The sequence below is a fragment of the Lolium perenne genome, chromosome 5 (genome assembly GCF_019359855.2).
Source record: "Lolium perenne isolate Kyuss_39 chromosome 5, Kyuss_2.0, whole genome shotgun sequence".
NCBI classification, from domain to species: Eukaryota; Viridiplantae; Streptophyta; class Magnoliopsida; order Poales; family Poaceae; genus Lolium; species Lolium perenne.
In genome coordinates this window covers 215,763,203-215,780,244 of record NC_067248.2, presented here as the reverse complement: position 1 = coordinate 215,780,244, position 17,042 = coordinate 215,763,203, and the positions used below count along the sequence as shown (strand labels likewise).

The following is a 17,042-nucleotide window of genomic DNA, read 5'->3' as shown; positions in this document are numbered from 1 at the left end:
ATTTTGTAATCATCCATGCAGTAGGATAGTACTACTTAATTAGGACTTCCAAGTAACCTGTTGCGCATTTCGATGCTCTTGGAAATGGCTAGTGTTGGTTACATCAGTTGAGCTGGAAACAAATAGCGGGCAGGGTAACGCCAAGGGGTTTTGACATTGGAGCAGCATATGGCCTTCATGCTTTTCAGCTCCTGAAGGCACATGGGGGATGATTAGACATTCTGTGCACACAAGCGGGACACTGAGTTCACCACATTGATGGGTAACATTAATGTGTTACATACATAGAAAACTAAAGTTTAATCTACTTTCCTCTGATATTTTTCACATGGAAGGTACAAAGTTACTGTTTTTTTTTTCTCACAGCCTATGATAAGCTCTTCCTAGCACTATTATTTGATCTAGTTTTCAAATGATATCTCCTCCGTTCGTAAATATTTCTGATATTTTTTTCCAGAGGGAGAGAATAGACTTGACCAATTTTCTTATAAAAATTAGCAACACTTATGACACAAAAGCGTTATCCTTAATTCATCTTGGATATAGTTTCATAATGTACTACTGTAATATCACATATTTTGCTATTTTTTGCAAAATGTTGGCAATGTTAAAATAGTTTGATTGAAAAAACTAGGCATACGTTTATTTATGAACGGATGGAGTACATATTAGCCACGCAAAGATCCAGGTACAAAATGGGAAATAAGAAAGACCAAATGTCACGATCAAATATTCCAAACCTCAATTTAAAAGCAAAGGCATTGGAGCCAAACCAGTTGAAAGGGGCAGCGAGAGAGGGACAGCCAGAGAGCAAAGGCACGAGCACGTAGCAAAAGAACATACACGCTTTTTTTTTGCGAAAAAGAACATACACGCTGGGAGAGAGATCAGACAAGTGCCAATCGATCGAGAGGGAGGCAGTGAACAGTAGAGAAAGCGAGTTCGCTACAGGGATAAAGAGAGAGTTACATCATCACATCACCCTAGCTTAGGTAGGGGCTGGTGCTGGCCGAGGCTTGCGTTGGTGCAGCTAGCTGAGCCTGAGCCCTGAGCGGCGCGTCAAAACTGGCAGCTAGCCAGATGGTGTCCACACTCTCTCCTGCTCATGCGTCGATCTCTTATCCCTTCATCCCGCTCTTAACCTTGCTAAGCCTTCTCTTAGCCTCCTCTCGAGAAAACACAAGCAAACCAAGAGCTTAGCCTAGACAAACGTCGCGGGTAGCTGGGCGGCAGGCAGGCCGTCGGTGAGCATGGACTACGACGACCACGACGACGGCGACGAGGAGGAGATGCAGGAGATGCCGATGCCGCTGAGCTCGAGCTACGAGACCCCTCCGCTCTCGACGGGGCTAGCCGGCGGCGCGGGGATTGCGCCCTACAAGCCTCCTGGCGAGGCGGGCGGTCGTGCCAAGGCTGCGGGCGGCGCCAGGTACCGCGAGTGCCTCAAGAACCATGCGGTGGGCATCGGGGGGCACGCCGTCGACGGGTGCGGCGAGTTCATCGCCGCCGGCGAGGAGGGCAGCATCGACGCGCTACGCTGCGCCGCGTGCGGCTGCCACCGCAACTTCCACCGGCGGGAGTCCGAGTTCCCCGGCGCTGGCGGCGCCGAGGGCTCGCCCTTCTCCCCGCTGCCTTATGGCGCCATCCCGCCGCACCATCAGTTCTCCCCGTACTACCGCACCCCGGCGGGCTACCTGCCGCACAGCCACCACCACCATCACCCCCACATGGCAGCGGCGGCGGCAGCCGCAGGACACCCGCGGCCGCTGGCGCTCCCGTCCACGTCCCACAGCGGGCGGGACGACGGCGACGACATGTCAGGTGGGATGGCGGCCGGGCCCATGTCGGCGGTGGGCCCGATGAGCAGCATGTCCCTCGGCGCCGGTGCCGGTCCCTCCGGCGGGTACTTCTCCGGGTCCGGGTCCGGCGGCCGGAAGCGGTTCCGCACCAAGTTCAGCCAGGAGCAGAAGGAGCGGATGCTGGCGTTCGCGGAGCGCGTGGGGTGGCGCATCCAGAAGCACGACGAGGCGGCGGTGCAGCAGTTCTGCGACGAGGTGGGCGTGAAGCGCCACGTGCTCAAGGTGTGGATGCACAACAACAAGCACACCCTCGGCAAGAAGCCGCCGCCCGGCAGCATCTGATCCTCCGGCCCGGCCGGCGCCGCATGCAAAGAAAGCTCCGCCCATTTGGCATCCCGGCCCCAGAGTCAGCTCAAGTTCCACCGTGGCTGGCTAGGTATATTGACCTGCATGTGCTTTCTTACTTAGCTAGCGTTCGCGTCTGAACTTCACTCCTGCATGCGGCCGTGCATGGCTAGCTTAATTAGGTTAAGGTGTAGCGATCGAGCGTTCCTTCGTTCTTTATTATTATATTATTTTTATTTACTGTTGTTTAGGACTGTAATTCCTAGCTAGCTGTGGCGCCATGGACATTTGCTGATCTCTGGTTCTTCTTGGGAATGTACTCGGTGATGCGGCCGGCCGATCAGCTAGCCGACGACGAACTGTGTCTGGGGATCGGGGTTGCATGGCCATGGATTCCGTGTATGTGCTCTTTATTATTTTCCTGTGGTTAGGACAATTTTACTCATGGCGGGTCGGGCCTTTCGTCTACTTCATGCGCTAGTCCTGAAGAAGGTAGACATGTTTGTCTTCAAAAAACAGTTGCTGCATTGCATTCCTTGTTTTTGTACACTCCGTTAGTCTTGGCTCTTGCTTGGGCATGATCCGGGCACAGATCAATGCTGTCTGGTCCGTGTCCTTGCCCTTTGGTTACCTAAAAACAAAGCTTTTGCTAATCTTCATTTGCTGAGAAGTAGCTTAATTCTTAGTAATCTCCTTAGTCGTTTAGTTGAATCGTGATTTGTGCTAGCTATGGACTGAGATTTTCTTATTTGCATATGAAGTTGCCACCGAGATTCAGTGTATGCACATTAACTACAACCGGCAGAAAATACGTTAAACCAATATATTTCTTCGTGATTCGTGCTATTTTCAGACAGGGATTTGGTTTTCGATTGAAAAATAACGTAACCCCGGTTACCGGCCGGTAACTAGAAATCTCAAACCCTCCTCCCCTTTTGGTAAATGGGTTTCTCGTGCAAAAAATCTTGGTACAATTGAATTTGATTCGAGTTTGGACCCGTTGGTTAGTCCAGCCGGAACAATGTGTTCACCCTCCACTATATCTTCGGCACCCCCACTCACTTCTCCGAGATATTATTCAAAATGTTTGGACACTATCGCGTATGAAATTCAAATTTTATTTGAGGATCTTGTCAACTTGACCGGTTATCTCCGGTAGCTGGTTACGAAGAATCCCGGCCTCCTCCAAGATTTTTTTTTTAAGTCGGAACCACGTTAGTCAGTCCCAGGCCTTGTTCGATTTCATTGGGATTGAAATAAGAAATAAGAGGTTGATATGGATTAGAAAGGAACCAAATCCCATCTAAATCTAAATCTTTCACTGATCCACTCTCATTCATTTGGCAAGTGGATTAACCGAACAAGGTAGTAGTATTAAAAAAATAGTCTATACTGCACTGCATGCCTCCAATTTCTCATGTCAGAACTCAGAACTGTAGCGCCACACTCCATGACGAGCTCCACCGTCCTTTCCCCTACCAAAATCTTCTGTCTTGATGCGTTAATACGCGCGCAACCGTTCGCTCGAGCCCTGTCCGCATTAACTCTGGTAGCTTCCGCCATTTCGTGAGCAGTGTTAAGGTTCTGCTGCTTGACACGCGCAGAGCGGAGAGGGAGGATCGGTGACGACGGTACGGACGCTAGCACAGTGTGCAGCCACGGCGGCCCTGTCGACTGTCGCCGCTCGCTCCGCTTGATGATCAGTTCTGGCTACCCGCCATTTACTTCCCCCCTGCGGCCTGGCTGTGCCTTTCCGTTTTTACTCTCGCTGTTGCATTCATCACGGGTAGCCATGGATGGATCACGATCAAGGATGGGCAGACCGAGGAGTCCGATCGGAGACACATTATGACGACGGCGTACTTTGCCTTCGTAAGTGTAAGTGCCCACGTAAACGGATGGACTATAGACGAGGAAGACCAACTCTCTTTTATGCCCGCCCGTGCTAAGCGAGGAGGAGGCTCTTTGAGTGGCCATCCATGAGCTTCAAGAGGTAGACGAGTGGCAGGGCTTCGCCGTGCAACTACGCGAGTCCGTGCTCGAGCAGGAATGGCCCGCCACTCCGCCAAAGACCCCACAACGCTAGGCTGCTCTAGCATCGCCGCCTCCTGCGTCGGCATGGTCACCATGGGAACAGGGGCGTGCACCGGCCCTTGCAATGGCGGCGCCAATGCAGGTGTGAACCTGTTGCCTGCCAAAACCCACCGGCGAGCAGCGATGAGCAACACGAAGAGCCGGGAGGCTCCCAGAACTGCTGGTGGGCCCTGGTCCCTCGGGCGACGGCCCGCAATGCTCCGGCACACGTCCTGACTGGTGCGAGGGCGTGCCACCTGACCTATACCTGGTCAGTAAGGTGATGGATTGTTTCGATTAATTTCCTGCGTGGCAGACACGTAAACATTAAATACGAGCCTCGATCGGCTCTCAGGTTATCCTGTGAATCGGCTCAAGGAGCCGATCCACCCATGATTCGTATTGGATCTACGATAACATGGTGGTCCTGCTTGATCAATATTTAGTTAAAGCGATCTACGACGATCTAGGGTTTTCACCACATAACTGGAACATCCTACACGTAGTTGAGCCTGGTAGATACGAAAGATAATGGAAAACTAGTCCTAGAAAAGGCCTAAAAACCAACATGGAGTTGATTCCCGGAACAACTCCTCTAGGATCGGCAGACCATACCTCACGCACTACTGGATCATTCAACCTGTTTGCAAGGCCTAACTATGCAGATATCAAACTAATCCTTGGGAAACAAGGAACGATCATGACAGATCAAATCTACTAAATAAAGACTAAGCAAGATGCTGCCCTTATACCTAGGATAGGTGTAAAGGCAGCTAGATATCTAGGGGTAGCATAACTAAGCAAATACATCAAGAAAGTATCAATGCTAGCCCTAACATATCTATGATAACGGTGTTGCTCGCCATCAACAAGGCTTCAGTACGAGCAACACATAAACAACGAATAAACTTTATGCTGCTCAGATCGCAAGATGCGATCTGGGCAGCATGGCGCTTACCCGGAAGAAACCCTCGAAACAAGAGGTGGCGATGCGCCTAGATTGGTTTGTTGTGAACGTGATCGTCCTCCTTTCTCAATAACCCTAGGTACATATTTATAGTCCGTGGACTTTCTACTTTCGGAATAAACCTAACTCCGTACGAACTAAACTCTATCTCTTAATTCTAAATCGACCATAATGTACAGATACACGGGCAATCTGGCCCAAACTCTCGTAAAAGGCCGATTCAGAAGTATTTTACGTGCATATCCTCTAAGCCCATCTCAATCGCGGCCCACCTCCTGACTTGGTTAAAATCTGGCGATAACACATGCCCCCCTGGTTTTGGCAATAATAATTCCAAAACCACTCTGTTTTTTCTTCGTCGGGTCACGTCGTGGCAGAGCAGAACCGCCACAGTATCCTTTCATCATGATGCCTTGCCTTCTCAACTTCTCTGCACGATTTGACAGTTTTGGCACCACATCCTCGGAAACCGCCGCAACATTGAATCATCTCCACTATATCCCCTTTATTTAACCGCATCGAGCAGTTCGCTTCCTCATCCTCTCGCCCCGCATTAGCAATCGAAAAAAACCCCTTCCTCTGCAACAATGGCCTCCTCCTCCTCAGCCTCCTCGGGCCTTTCCTTCCAGTCCTCTTCCTCCAGCGAGCCGATGCCGGAGTACGACCCGATAGCGGCGTACGAGGCCCGCGCTCCCGAGCATTGGGACGAGAGGGACTGGGACTTCACCGTCAGGAGAGACGACGCGCCCCTGACTGCCGTCGGGTCAGATGACGACGAGCCCCTGACCGACGGGGAGGACGACCTCCGGTTCCTCGTTGACGGGGAATTGGAGGCGGAGAGCGAGGACGACCTCTTCTCCTGGGGCGACTTCACCTCCTCCGACGAGGAGGAGGAAGAGGAGGATGACACCTCCTCCGACGAGTACCCGCCGGCGAAGCGCTTCCGCGCCGGGTCGGAGGACGACGACGACGACGACGAGGAGGAAGAAGAAGCTCCTGCCGAGGGCTACGGCAGCAGCGACGAGGACTTCGCCGACAGCAGCGCCGACGGCAGCTACGACGGCGACGACGAGGGCAGCGACGGCCCTTAGATTAGCATCTACTAGAATAGGACTAGTAGTAGTAGATTAAGTAGTAGATCCTTCTTTTGTTCTTCCTTTTGTGAGCAATCGGCTCTTCTTTGTAAAAAACTCTCCTTATCAATGAAGAAAGCTTTCATGTTGATTTTGCCGATTGTCAAACTAGGTCAACGCTCAAAGAGCCGATGGCAACGCATCGGTCCTTCACCATAAAACGCGAGTAAGGCCAAACTCAGTTGCCTATTCAAACGGTAACCTGCGACCTTTGTATGAAGGAGCAAACTCAGATCCCCAAATCGCCCGTTGAACAGATTCAACTCACAGCCACGCGAATCCCAGATCCTAATCGTGCAGATTCAATTCCGCAGCGAATCTGATGGCGGAATCATCCAGCGCCAACGCTACGGTCTCTGGCCTGAAGGTAATCCTTAACTGCTCCTCACCATCCGAGCATAGTGTTAGAATTAACAGCAAACACCTGATTTAATGCCTTATTTCACCATTAATTTTCGGTATCAGACATTCTGTTGCCGCATCCTTCTCTTCCAAATTCTCTTTGTCTTGGCCCCCGTTCTACTGAGAGTCCTGCTCATTTGATTTCTTGCGAGGCCAATAGGATTCCCTTCGTGAACCAAAAACTTAGATCTAACCTCTTGGGCCGACTGCTTAAGATCCTGGCCTAATCCTCCTGAAGATTGGGTGTCATGGTACAGTAGAGTATCCAAGACTCACCAAGCCAAATGGGAAACCACAGGAATAGCCGATGCTTTATCTTTGTCACTGTCTCCCCTTGAGAAGCATGAAAACCTTCTGAAAACCATCGGCTACTTTTGGTCTGATGCTCTGAATTGTTTCATGTTTGGCCACGGCCCCACGACACCAACTTTGCTAGATGTGGTCATGATCACTGGTCTAGACATTGCATCCCCCAGCCCCTCTGCTTTCATGCTGCCAAAGGTTCCTTTCAAACTCTCCTCCAAAACAGAGTGTACAAACTGGGGTGCCTACCTTAGACGCCACATGAAAACCAAAAGCCCTGTAACAGAGAAAGAACACACGGCCTTCCTAAATTTATGGCTGGAACACTTCATATTTTGTGGCCCTTCACTTGCTCCAACCAAGAATTATCTTCCCTTGGCCTATGAACTCGCCAGAGGTACCCAGCTTGGCATCGGCAAATTGTTCCTAGGAGAAGTCTATCGATATCTCCAACTGATGTCTGTCAATCTGTTCTCCCATAAGACAGTCAAAACAGGAGGTCCCTGGTGGTTTATTCAGCTATGGGCTCAGCTGTATTTCCAGAACCACATCCCAAACTTCCCACCTTTGGCCACCTGCACCTTTCCAGATACCAATGGGAAGCAAATCCGATGCACTAGCTACGGCCAAGCTTTATATAGCCTTCCAGGTAGTAAACTGATCCCCAATGAAGCATCAGAGTGGTTCAAGATTTTCTTCCAAGGCCTGGACAACCCTCTCTTCTTTCCTTACAAGGAGTCTGAAAATTTTGAAAATCCAGTCTCCTTCAGGCTAGACAGCTTTGCCGATGACGCTAGCACCCGGCAGTTGTACTCCACCATGATCCGTCCCTGCTTCCTTCCAGTTGGCATGAGCACCTCAAACAGGATCATCAAACCTGGTTATGAGTCTTACCAGCCGGTCGTAGTAGCCCGGCAGTTTGGCCTTGGGCAAGTGTCTCCTCATTTCTTCCTCCACCACTTAACGGAGAGCAGAGCTGAGTTGTCTGATGTCCTCACTGTCCAGAGGTGTTACTCTTTCTTTGATTCTCTAGCCATCCCAGTCCCTCACAACCTCTCTTTCACCTCATCAACTGATGGTTTTGTGGCCTGGTGGTCAATGTGGAAGACTCATGCCTTCAGAAGAGCTCTGGGACCGTTGCTGAAACAACTTGATGCTGAATATGATATCCCTGCAGAACAGGTACCACCACTCACAAATTTTCTTGCAGTGGCTTACAATGATTTTTGTAACCTTGCTCTGTCTTCTTGCAGCAACAAGATGGTCCAGAACCTGCACATGATGACGGCTCCTCCTTCAAATTCCTCCCACCAGCTCCGGTGGTCCTCTTCTGCAAAAGCTCACCACCCTTGAAGAAGGTTGTGATGCAGAGCCAGCCGATTTCACCAAAATCGGCTCCCAAGAGCAAAGTATCTTCTGGGCCAGCTGCCCCCCGAGCCTCAATCAAGGCGAGAACGGCAGTGAGCAAAGTAGCTGCCAGGATGACCTTGAAGCGCCAAAACCCTACTCCAGCTCAAGAAAGTTTGCACGTAAGCTGATCCATACCTTGGCCGATTTCATCTATCCTTCTAGGCTTCTGCAACATGCCTGTGCCTACTAACTCTTCTTTTATAGGCCTCCACCGAAGACAACTCCAGCGAGGAGACACAGTCTAGTCGAAGGGATTCGAGCTCGGGCAACTCCGGGAAAACCACCACGCAGAGCCAGCCAGATTTGCCACCATCGGCTTCCAAGAAAAGGTCAGTCCCTGAACCTGTTGCCACACAAGCTCCAGTCACAGCAGGGCAGGGCGGTCTGCACACAAAGAGCCGATGCATCAAGAGAGCTCGAAAGGAACGGCAAGCCCCTTCATCAAACCAAGAGGCTTCAAATGTAATTACTCTCCATACTCTCCTCGGCTCATATTTCATGCTGACCCATCGCTGCTCGCATTGGCTAACCACTTCCTTTGCAGACTGATGACACCTCTAGTGGGGAAGTTGAGGAGGTATTGATGCCATCCGCCACCCTGGACCTAGCAACCTCTAAGAGTGTAGCTGACAAGGTTGCCAACTTGGCCAAGCCCACAGCAGAAACACAAGAGCCGATCACCTCATCATCGGCTGTCCCTCTGGTCTTATGAGAGGTACACTCCTTTCCCTTGGCTCTACCCTTCTCTTTTGCTGCATACTGACGCTGTTCTTGTTGTTTGTCAGGGTTACAACCTCTCAAGCTTGCTAGCGTTCGACCCTGCATCCATCGAACCAGCTCCTCCTACGGCATGCGATGAACCAGGACCCAGCGCTATCCTTGGTCAATTCCAGCGTCTCAAAGCCCTTCTTTCCTCCCCGATCGAGACATTGGTTGAAAACCCCGAGGAAGTGAAGAGCATTCTTGAAGAAATCCAGCCTCATCTCCCGGTAGCGTTGCAGGTGAAACTCTGGCCAGTCGTGACTCTGTCAGCCTACAGGTCAAGGGTGAAGTTGGCTCGTCAGTGAATCGACCTACGCCACACCCAACTTCCGCTGAAAGCCGATATTGCAGACAAATGCCAGCGGCTCAATGAGAAAAAGGCGGCCTTGGACGCCAAAACTGACACCTCTGTCAGCAGCGCCGAACTTGAGACCTTGCGCAAGGAACTGGAGGATCTTGAAGAGAGGGCCGGGTAACCAAACAACTTATCCAAGATAAGGAAGCTCTTATTGCCCGCTCCCAAGAGGAAGCAGAAGGCCTCAAAGCTGAACTGGAGACTGATCTGGCCGAAATACGTGCCCTGAACAAACAGCTGGTGACGGGCAAGGACGAAGATGATGAGGCCGAGATCGCCGAGGTGGATCGTGTCCGTGCTGACGCCCTCCGTGCCTTCGAGGCATTCCTTCAGTAGAGCCTCCCTATGTAATCTGATTACTGCTCAATTGAGCTTGTACCTCTAGAGTCGATGGCTGTGCATCGGCTTTTTAGTCTGAAGTCGATGTCTGTGCACCGGCTGTACTTTGCGTCCTGTTGCTATGAAATTTTTTTTTACTGGCCGATTTCGTGCATCGGCCCCCATATTTCACTGCCCATCATCCCACATACTTGGGAAATATTTCTTGAGATGCTGACCATTGACAGCTACTGGGAATTTCACACCGTTCAGCTCCTCGAGCATGTATGCGTTACCCTTTAAAACTTGATCAACTCTGTACGGCCCATGCCAATTAGGAGACCATTTACCATACATTTTATCCTTAGTCCCTAATGGCAATACAGCTTCCCATACTAGATCACCAACGTGGAACTCCTTAGGTCTCACTTTCTTATTATATGCGCGAGCTACCTTGGCTTTGTTCTCTTTAATTTTCTCCAGCGACCAAAGCCTGAGTTCCGTTAGATCCTCAATGCTATCACTCATCAGGGCTGCATATTCTTCAGTTGTTAAATCATTTTGAAACGTGATACGTCTCGACCCAGCTGTAATTTCCCAGGGCAATACGGCTTCCTGTCCGTAGACCAGATGGTATGGCGAGGTTTTTACTGCTCCATGACATGACATGCGATAAGCCCACAAAGCTTCTGACAATACCTCATGCCAACGTCTAGGGTGCTCGTCGACTTTCCTCTTAATCAGCTTGATAAGGCTCTGGTTGGACGCTTCAGCTTGCCCATTTGCTTGAGCATAGTATTGTCGTTGCCTAATCGACGGTACCTCGGAGGAGGGATCCTCACGAGGGGGAGAAGAATTAGGGGCCATAGGGCGGAGTGCTCTCGGGACGGTGGTACGCGATTTACCCAGCTTCGGAACACCTGCACGATGACAGGGCCTACTGCTGCTTGTCTGGAATTATCTGGGCGCTTTCGCGTTGTTACAATGAGTTGTGGTTTTTTCCTCTAGGGCTCCCAGGATCCGGCTTATAAAGGCGCACAGATCTAGGGTTTACATGGAGAGTCCTAGCCGGAATACAAGTTGCCTAACTACGGTACAATGTCTTGCCGTGTACGTCAAGGATCCACCTTCCTCCAAATACGTGCTGGATCCGGATACTTCATGGGCTGTCACGGATCCGGCCTCCTTCGTAGGTCGGTTGAGATCCGGCTTCCTGTTCCTGGGCTGGACTTCATCCTTCATGATCTACAGCAACTGGGCCGCCCGATGGGCCACATGCCTCACCACCAACTATGGGCCACCCGGGCTTGCCGGATCTAGGCCATGCCGTTGATATACCCATAAAGTATACCCACAACAGTAGCCCCTGAAGTTCTCCGAGATTCATCATTCCTCCGACTTCATTCAGCTCGGATCCGAAGAGAATCTTGAAGAGCTTCAAAACTTTTACTTGATTCCGGGTTCATTCACTCGAAAATCCTTCATCTTCAGATTGGGTATTGCAACGGAGATTCCGCTTTTCCCGCGTACAACCTCCTTATTTCCCGCGCTAAATTTTCGCAGATGCAAATCTTTAGCCGGAACTTTCGGGAGTGCATGGTTAAGTTACCTCCACGTCGTTTTACCGCACTTGACCTAAGACACGTGTCATCCATCCAACGATGCGACCGTTCCGTTTCCACCATTGGATCCGAATCCCGAATCTCCGCGAGTGGCCTATAAATACCCCACGGCTCGGTAATTCTTCATTGTTTCACCGCATCTCACCACTTCATCTTCTTCCTCGCGCCGCGCCGCCCGATGGATGTCAACTCCGGCGAACCTTCCTCACGGGAGCTTCACGCGCCGCCGCCTCAAGCCTCTCCTCCAACCAAGATTGCCACGGTTGATCAAGAAATCAACTCCGCCGCCGATTCGTGGTCATCGGAGGCTCAAAACCGCCAGTTCGTCGACCTCTACTTCGCCGGAACTTCGCCGGACCGTCGCGCCATTGCCGGTACGTGCACCGGCCTTGTAGAAGAAGAAGTAGCTGTAGCGTAGATTTTCCGGTTACTCAACTTAGCTCGCATGGGTGCAGCCGGAAGCATGCCTCACGGTTCTCCTCACTGCACTGGTAGTTCTCCGAGTAGTCCGGATCCCAGTGCCGTGGAACCATTTTGCCTGGATCCCATTGCGTATCTACCACCATATGTTTCCGACGTTAGGCTTGCTCAACCGTTCTCCGCCTCTTCCAGTACTTTACTAGGCCGGATCCCAACAGCCCAAGAGCTCGAAGAGGAGCTACAAGGCCAAGCTAGAATGGCAGCCAAGGTACAAGAGGTGGAAAACAAGAAAGCTTCCAAGGCCCGGAGCCGTGAGGGGGTGCGGGGTCAATGGTGGCCCTGCGAGACAACTGACGCGGAGCTCCGGGAGCTTCAAAACGAAGGCATGATCTCCGAGCATTGGAGTTTCACGCGCGACTCCGACATTCCCAATCCAGACGCGGACGAACGCGTCATGACAAAGGCGTGGGTCGAGCGCGGATTATCACTCCCTTGCTCGGAGTTCTTCCTCTCCGTCCTCGACACGTACGGGCTCCAGCCCCACAACATCTGCCCCAACTCCTACCTCCTGCTCTCGAACTTCGCAACTCTTTGCGAAGGGCATCTAGGGATCCGACCTGATGTCAAGCTGTGGCAGTTCTTTTACCGAGTGAAGAAGGAGACGAAGGACAAGGCCATGCTGAACTGCGGGAGCATGACTTTCATGCTCCGACCTGGCCGTATGTATCCGCCTCACGATTCCCATGAGTCCGTCCGGTACTGGAACGCCGGATGGTTTTATGTGAAGAACGCGTCAGTTCCGAACGTCCACGATGGACTCCCGCCCTTCAGCAACACGCCTCCGGAAGAATTGGCGAGCTGGAGCTTCATCCCCACGCTTGCCCAAACACCCATACTGGAGAAGGCCGCGCGGAGGATTTCCTGGTTAGTTCATGATGGACTGACCGGAGCCCAGCTCACCCTCAGCTGGTTTTCCCGGAGAATCCAGCCCCTGCGCTACAACGCACGCCTGATGTGCGCTTATACTGGGGCGGACGATCTCCTCCGAGTCACTCGCCACGATCTTCCGGCCGACTCCCTCAAGAGAAGGTTCAAGACGTTGGTGAAGATTCCTAGGGGCCAACAGGTCCCGGAATTGATTAAGGATATCAGCACTCACGACAAATGTCCTCCGGTAAGCACTTAATCCTTCGTATACCTTTATCCTTCCACAATTTTCTAAGTGTTTAACTTGTTCTGCTCACCCTTTTCGCAGCTTGACTCTTTGGCGGAAGAAAACCTTCGCACCATACTCTGAGTTCCCGTTAGCGGTGACTCGATGGAAGAGGATCCGGAAGACCCTGAGGAGGAAGAAGAACGAGTGCCCCGAAAGGCTGCTCCTCGACCTTCAAAGCGTCCCCGCGCCAAAGTCTCTGGCTCCGACGCTGGAGGCAGCGGCGAGTCTTCCGCCAAGAAACCCAGGGCAACCAAACCACCTCCGCTTGACTCCAGGAAGGCGGAGCGCCAGCGCCTGAAGATGCTTTCGACAGCAGGGAAACCTTCACGTCCCAACATTCCGGGCGCAGCGTAAGCTTCCGAGTAACATGCGCTGTTTATCTTGGTAAGCTGTGTTATGTATACTTTCCTTTTACTTGCTCACAGGAATCCGAACCCTACCACCGCGCGGACCAATGTTCAGGAGCATATCACTAAGTATATGCAGAAGAAATCTCCCGCCGTTGGTCCTTCGACGCCAGTTCCGCCAAGCGCTCCACAAGCCCCCCTGCAGCCTTCTCCTCCTCCCGCGGACCAGTCTCCGACTCCTGCCGCACCCACTCCACCGGAAGTAATTCCGGTTAGCAGCGACAGAGCGAGCGGAGATGGTTCCGGCGGCAAGGGTCCCATCAACGACGAAACTGAAGGACGAAAACAGGGGGATGCAGAAGTTAATTCTTCTGGCAAAGCTGAAGCCACCACAGGTGACATGGTCGTTTTCCCCAAAAACTTTGGAGATCCGGCTGATCTTACTTCCACCCCGAAAGCCTATGCCACGAAGTTTTTTAACAAACTAACGGAGACGGAGAAGTGGGAGCTGGAGCAAGATTTGCTCAATGCTATGCTGAACAATGCCTGGGGCAAACCAGACGTTGAGACGTCGGAGATCCAGGACGCCAAGAAAAACATTGGCGAATTCTTCGACAAGCTTGTTTGCAAGCAAAAGGTAACTCCCCAGTAGCCCCCAAGTATTTAGGCGGAAACTTTATCAGTTAGCGTCTGAATACTTTTAGAGAACTCAATCTGAAAGGAAAGTTTGAAATGTCGTGGCAGCCCCCAAGCATGATGGCGGAAAAAATTTCCAGCGACAAAACCATGATGGCGGAACTCACTCCATTTCCGACTGTGTTTGCAGGAACAAAAAGCCCTGCATTACGAGTTGCACAAAAACATTGCGCTGCAGCGTCGTGTGACCATCAGCCAGGCGGAGAAAATCCAGCACTTTCAGGCAGAGAATGCGGCTCTGAAGAAACAACTTTCAGAAGCTCAAGGTTGGTTTCCGATCATCTGACGATTGTTGGTTATGTCCCGCACTTTCCGACTTTGACGCTTTATAAAACTATGAGCAGGTGCCTCCTCTTCTCTCGCTGCAGCTTCCTCCGAGTTGGAGACTCTGCGTGCTGCACACAAGAATCTCGAAGCAAGACTCGCAGTGGCAGAACAGAAACTTTCTGAGAAGAACTCGGAGCTTATTCGGAAAACTGGTGAGTTTGAGCTGAAAAGACAGACTGACAGCGACATCATCCAGAAGCAGCAAAAAGAAATTGGAGGTCTTCGCAAGTATATGGAAACAGCAGAGAGCTGCTGGGACCTGCTCAACTCCGACGTCATGGGTACGTCCTCGAAACTTGTACGACAGTATGTGTGCAACTTGTTGTATTTAACAAAATTTGTATCTTCCAGATCCACTCGGATATGACGAGGAACGTCGGAGTCAGTTCCCGCGCGATGACCTGCTTCAGCTGGCCGGAGAAGACTGCAAGGATCTCATCTCCGCCTCCAGGAAAATCTGTCACAACCTCAATATTAAGAAGAGCCGAGTCTGCGATGTGCGCAAGCTCATCAAGAGGATGGATTTGCTTCCGGAGCTGGTTGTGGACCTGCAATCCTCTTCAGCACGGGGTGCAGCTGCCATGTCCTTGGCTATGTGCTTAGCGCACAATCCGAGTTTAAACCTGGACCTGGTGACTTCTGGCGTTCCTCCGGAATGTAATGTCAATGCGCTGCTTGACGCGGTTAGTGGCTATGATACACGCATTGCTCGGAGGATCCGCCATGATGAATTTTATGAGAAGGTGGTTCTTCCTGCTGACGAACCTCTCGAAGCTGAGCATTTGGAGGATCGCGAAGCGGAAAACAGGCCTGCCCAATCCGGAAGCCAGTATACATGGACAAGCTCAAAGGACCAAGGTGGCGCTGCTTCTCCGACTGCGGCTGGAGCGGAAGAGGATGAAGATGTCTCTTCGCCTGCCAAGGACGCAGAGAAAGAAACTCCGACTGACGCAGAGGGAGCTGATGCCAACGTGGAAACTTCTCCGGTTAAGGAGAAGTAAATACTTAATCCTGCGGAAAAAACAATGCATCATTTTGGCCCCAGCGAGGGTTTGTAATATAACTTTAATTCTTAAGTATCTAGGGACGAAACAATTATGCGTGGGCGGAAAACTTATCCTGCTATCCGTTAGAATTATTTGCATGTTTCGTTTGTTAAAAGCAAGTGCTGGTTTGTTAATTTTCCGGCTTACTCGTTTGACCTTCCACGAGCCGGAAAACCTTTGGCCGGAAACGCTCGCCTGCGGTGACGAAACCCAATGGCGTCCGTCCATAACCGCGGAAACAAGCCCCCAGCCTAGGTGCCGGAAGTCGCTACCAGGAATCCACGAGTTTGCAACGAAAAAATTTTCCACCAGAAAACTTTATGCTTACGTCCTAAAGGACGATTTTGAAAATCACAACTTTCATACATGCCTAGGCGGAAACATCCAGCTCTGCGGTTTTAGTCGGAAAAACATACACGATCTAAAATGAACAAGTAAAGGAGGTAAAAGACTCAAAGAGTGAACCATAAGCTTTATTTCATTGATCATGTATAACTATTACAGAGTTTGTAACTCGGAAAAAATATGCTAAGTGTAGAAAGGACGTAGCTGTGCGATGTTCCAAGGGCGATCTGTCTCGTCGTAGATGTCATCCGGATCCTCACGCTTGCGTTTCCGGTGCCAATTAGCAGGTCTATCCTTCAGCTCGCGGAAATCAACAAGGTAGTACGACCCGTTATGAAGCACTTTGCTAACGACGAAGGGTCCTTCCCATGGAGATTGCAGCTTATGGTCTTTCACCTGTCGAAGGCGGAGGACCAGGTCTCCTGCCATGAAGGAGTGATTCCGAACTCGACGACTGTGATAACGTCGGAGCTTCTGCTGGTAGATGGTGGAGCGCTGGTCAGCTAAGTTCCGAGCTTCCTCGATCAGGTCCACAGATAGCTGTCTGGCCTCGTCAGCTGTTTCTTCATTGTAGGCGGAAACTCGCGGTGAATCGTGGATGATGTCGGAGGGGAGCACGGCTTCGGATCCGTATACCAGGAAAAATGGGGTAAACCCTGTTGATCTGTTAGGGGTAGTTCGTAAACTCCACAAAACAGCTTCCAACTCATCAGCCCAAGCTCCAGCTGCTCGTCGCAGCGGTTCTTCAAGGCGCGGTTTAATTCCTGATAATATTAGGCCGTTAGCCCTTTCAACCTGACCATTGGATTGTGGGTGAGCCACAGAGGCAAGGTCCAGCCGAATCCCTACTGTCTCACAATAATCCCTCAACTCTCCTTGAGCGAAGTTTGTGCCATTATCTGTGATTATGCTGTGTGGGATGCCGAATCTCATCACGAGGCTGCAGACAAATTTTAGTGCCGTAGCACCATCGGCTTTCCTCACTGGCTTTGCCTCGATCCACTTGCTGAATTTGTCAACGGCGACAGAAGGTATTCAAAACCGCCAGAGATGATCTTTTAACTTACCAACCATATCGAGCCCCCAGACCGCGAATGGCCAGGTGATAGGTATGGTCTTCAGCTCTTGGGCTGGAGCGTTTGGTTGAGTAGCGTAG

The 17,042-nt window shown here is 51.2% G+C and overlaps 1 protein-coding gene across 1 annotated transcript; it reads left to right on the top strand.

Annotated features, from left to right (window-relative positions):
• The first annotated feature begins 899 nt into the window (after positions 1-899).
• On the top strand, positions 900-2,546 carry LOC127301915 (zinc-finger homeodomain protein 1-like). The gene has a single exon (XM_051332214.2). The coding sequence runs from the start codon at positions 1,251-1,253 to the stop codon at positions 2,139-2,141; it is 891 nt and encodes a 296-aa protein (XP_051188174.1). The 5' UTR covers positions 900-1,250; the 3' UTR covers positions 2,142-2,546.
• Positions 2,547-17,042: the final 14,496 nt, after the last annotated feature.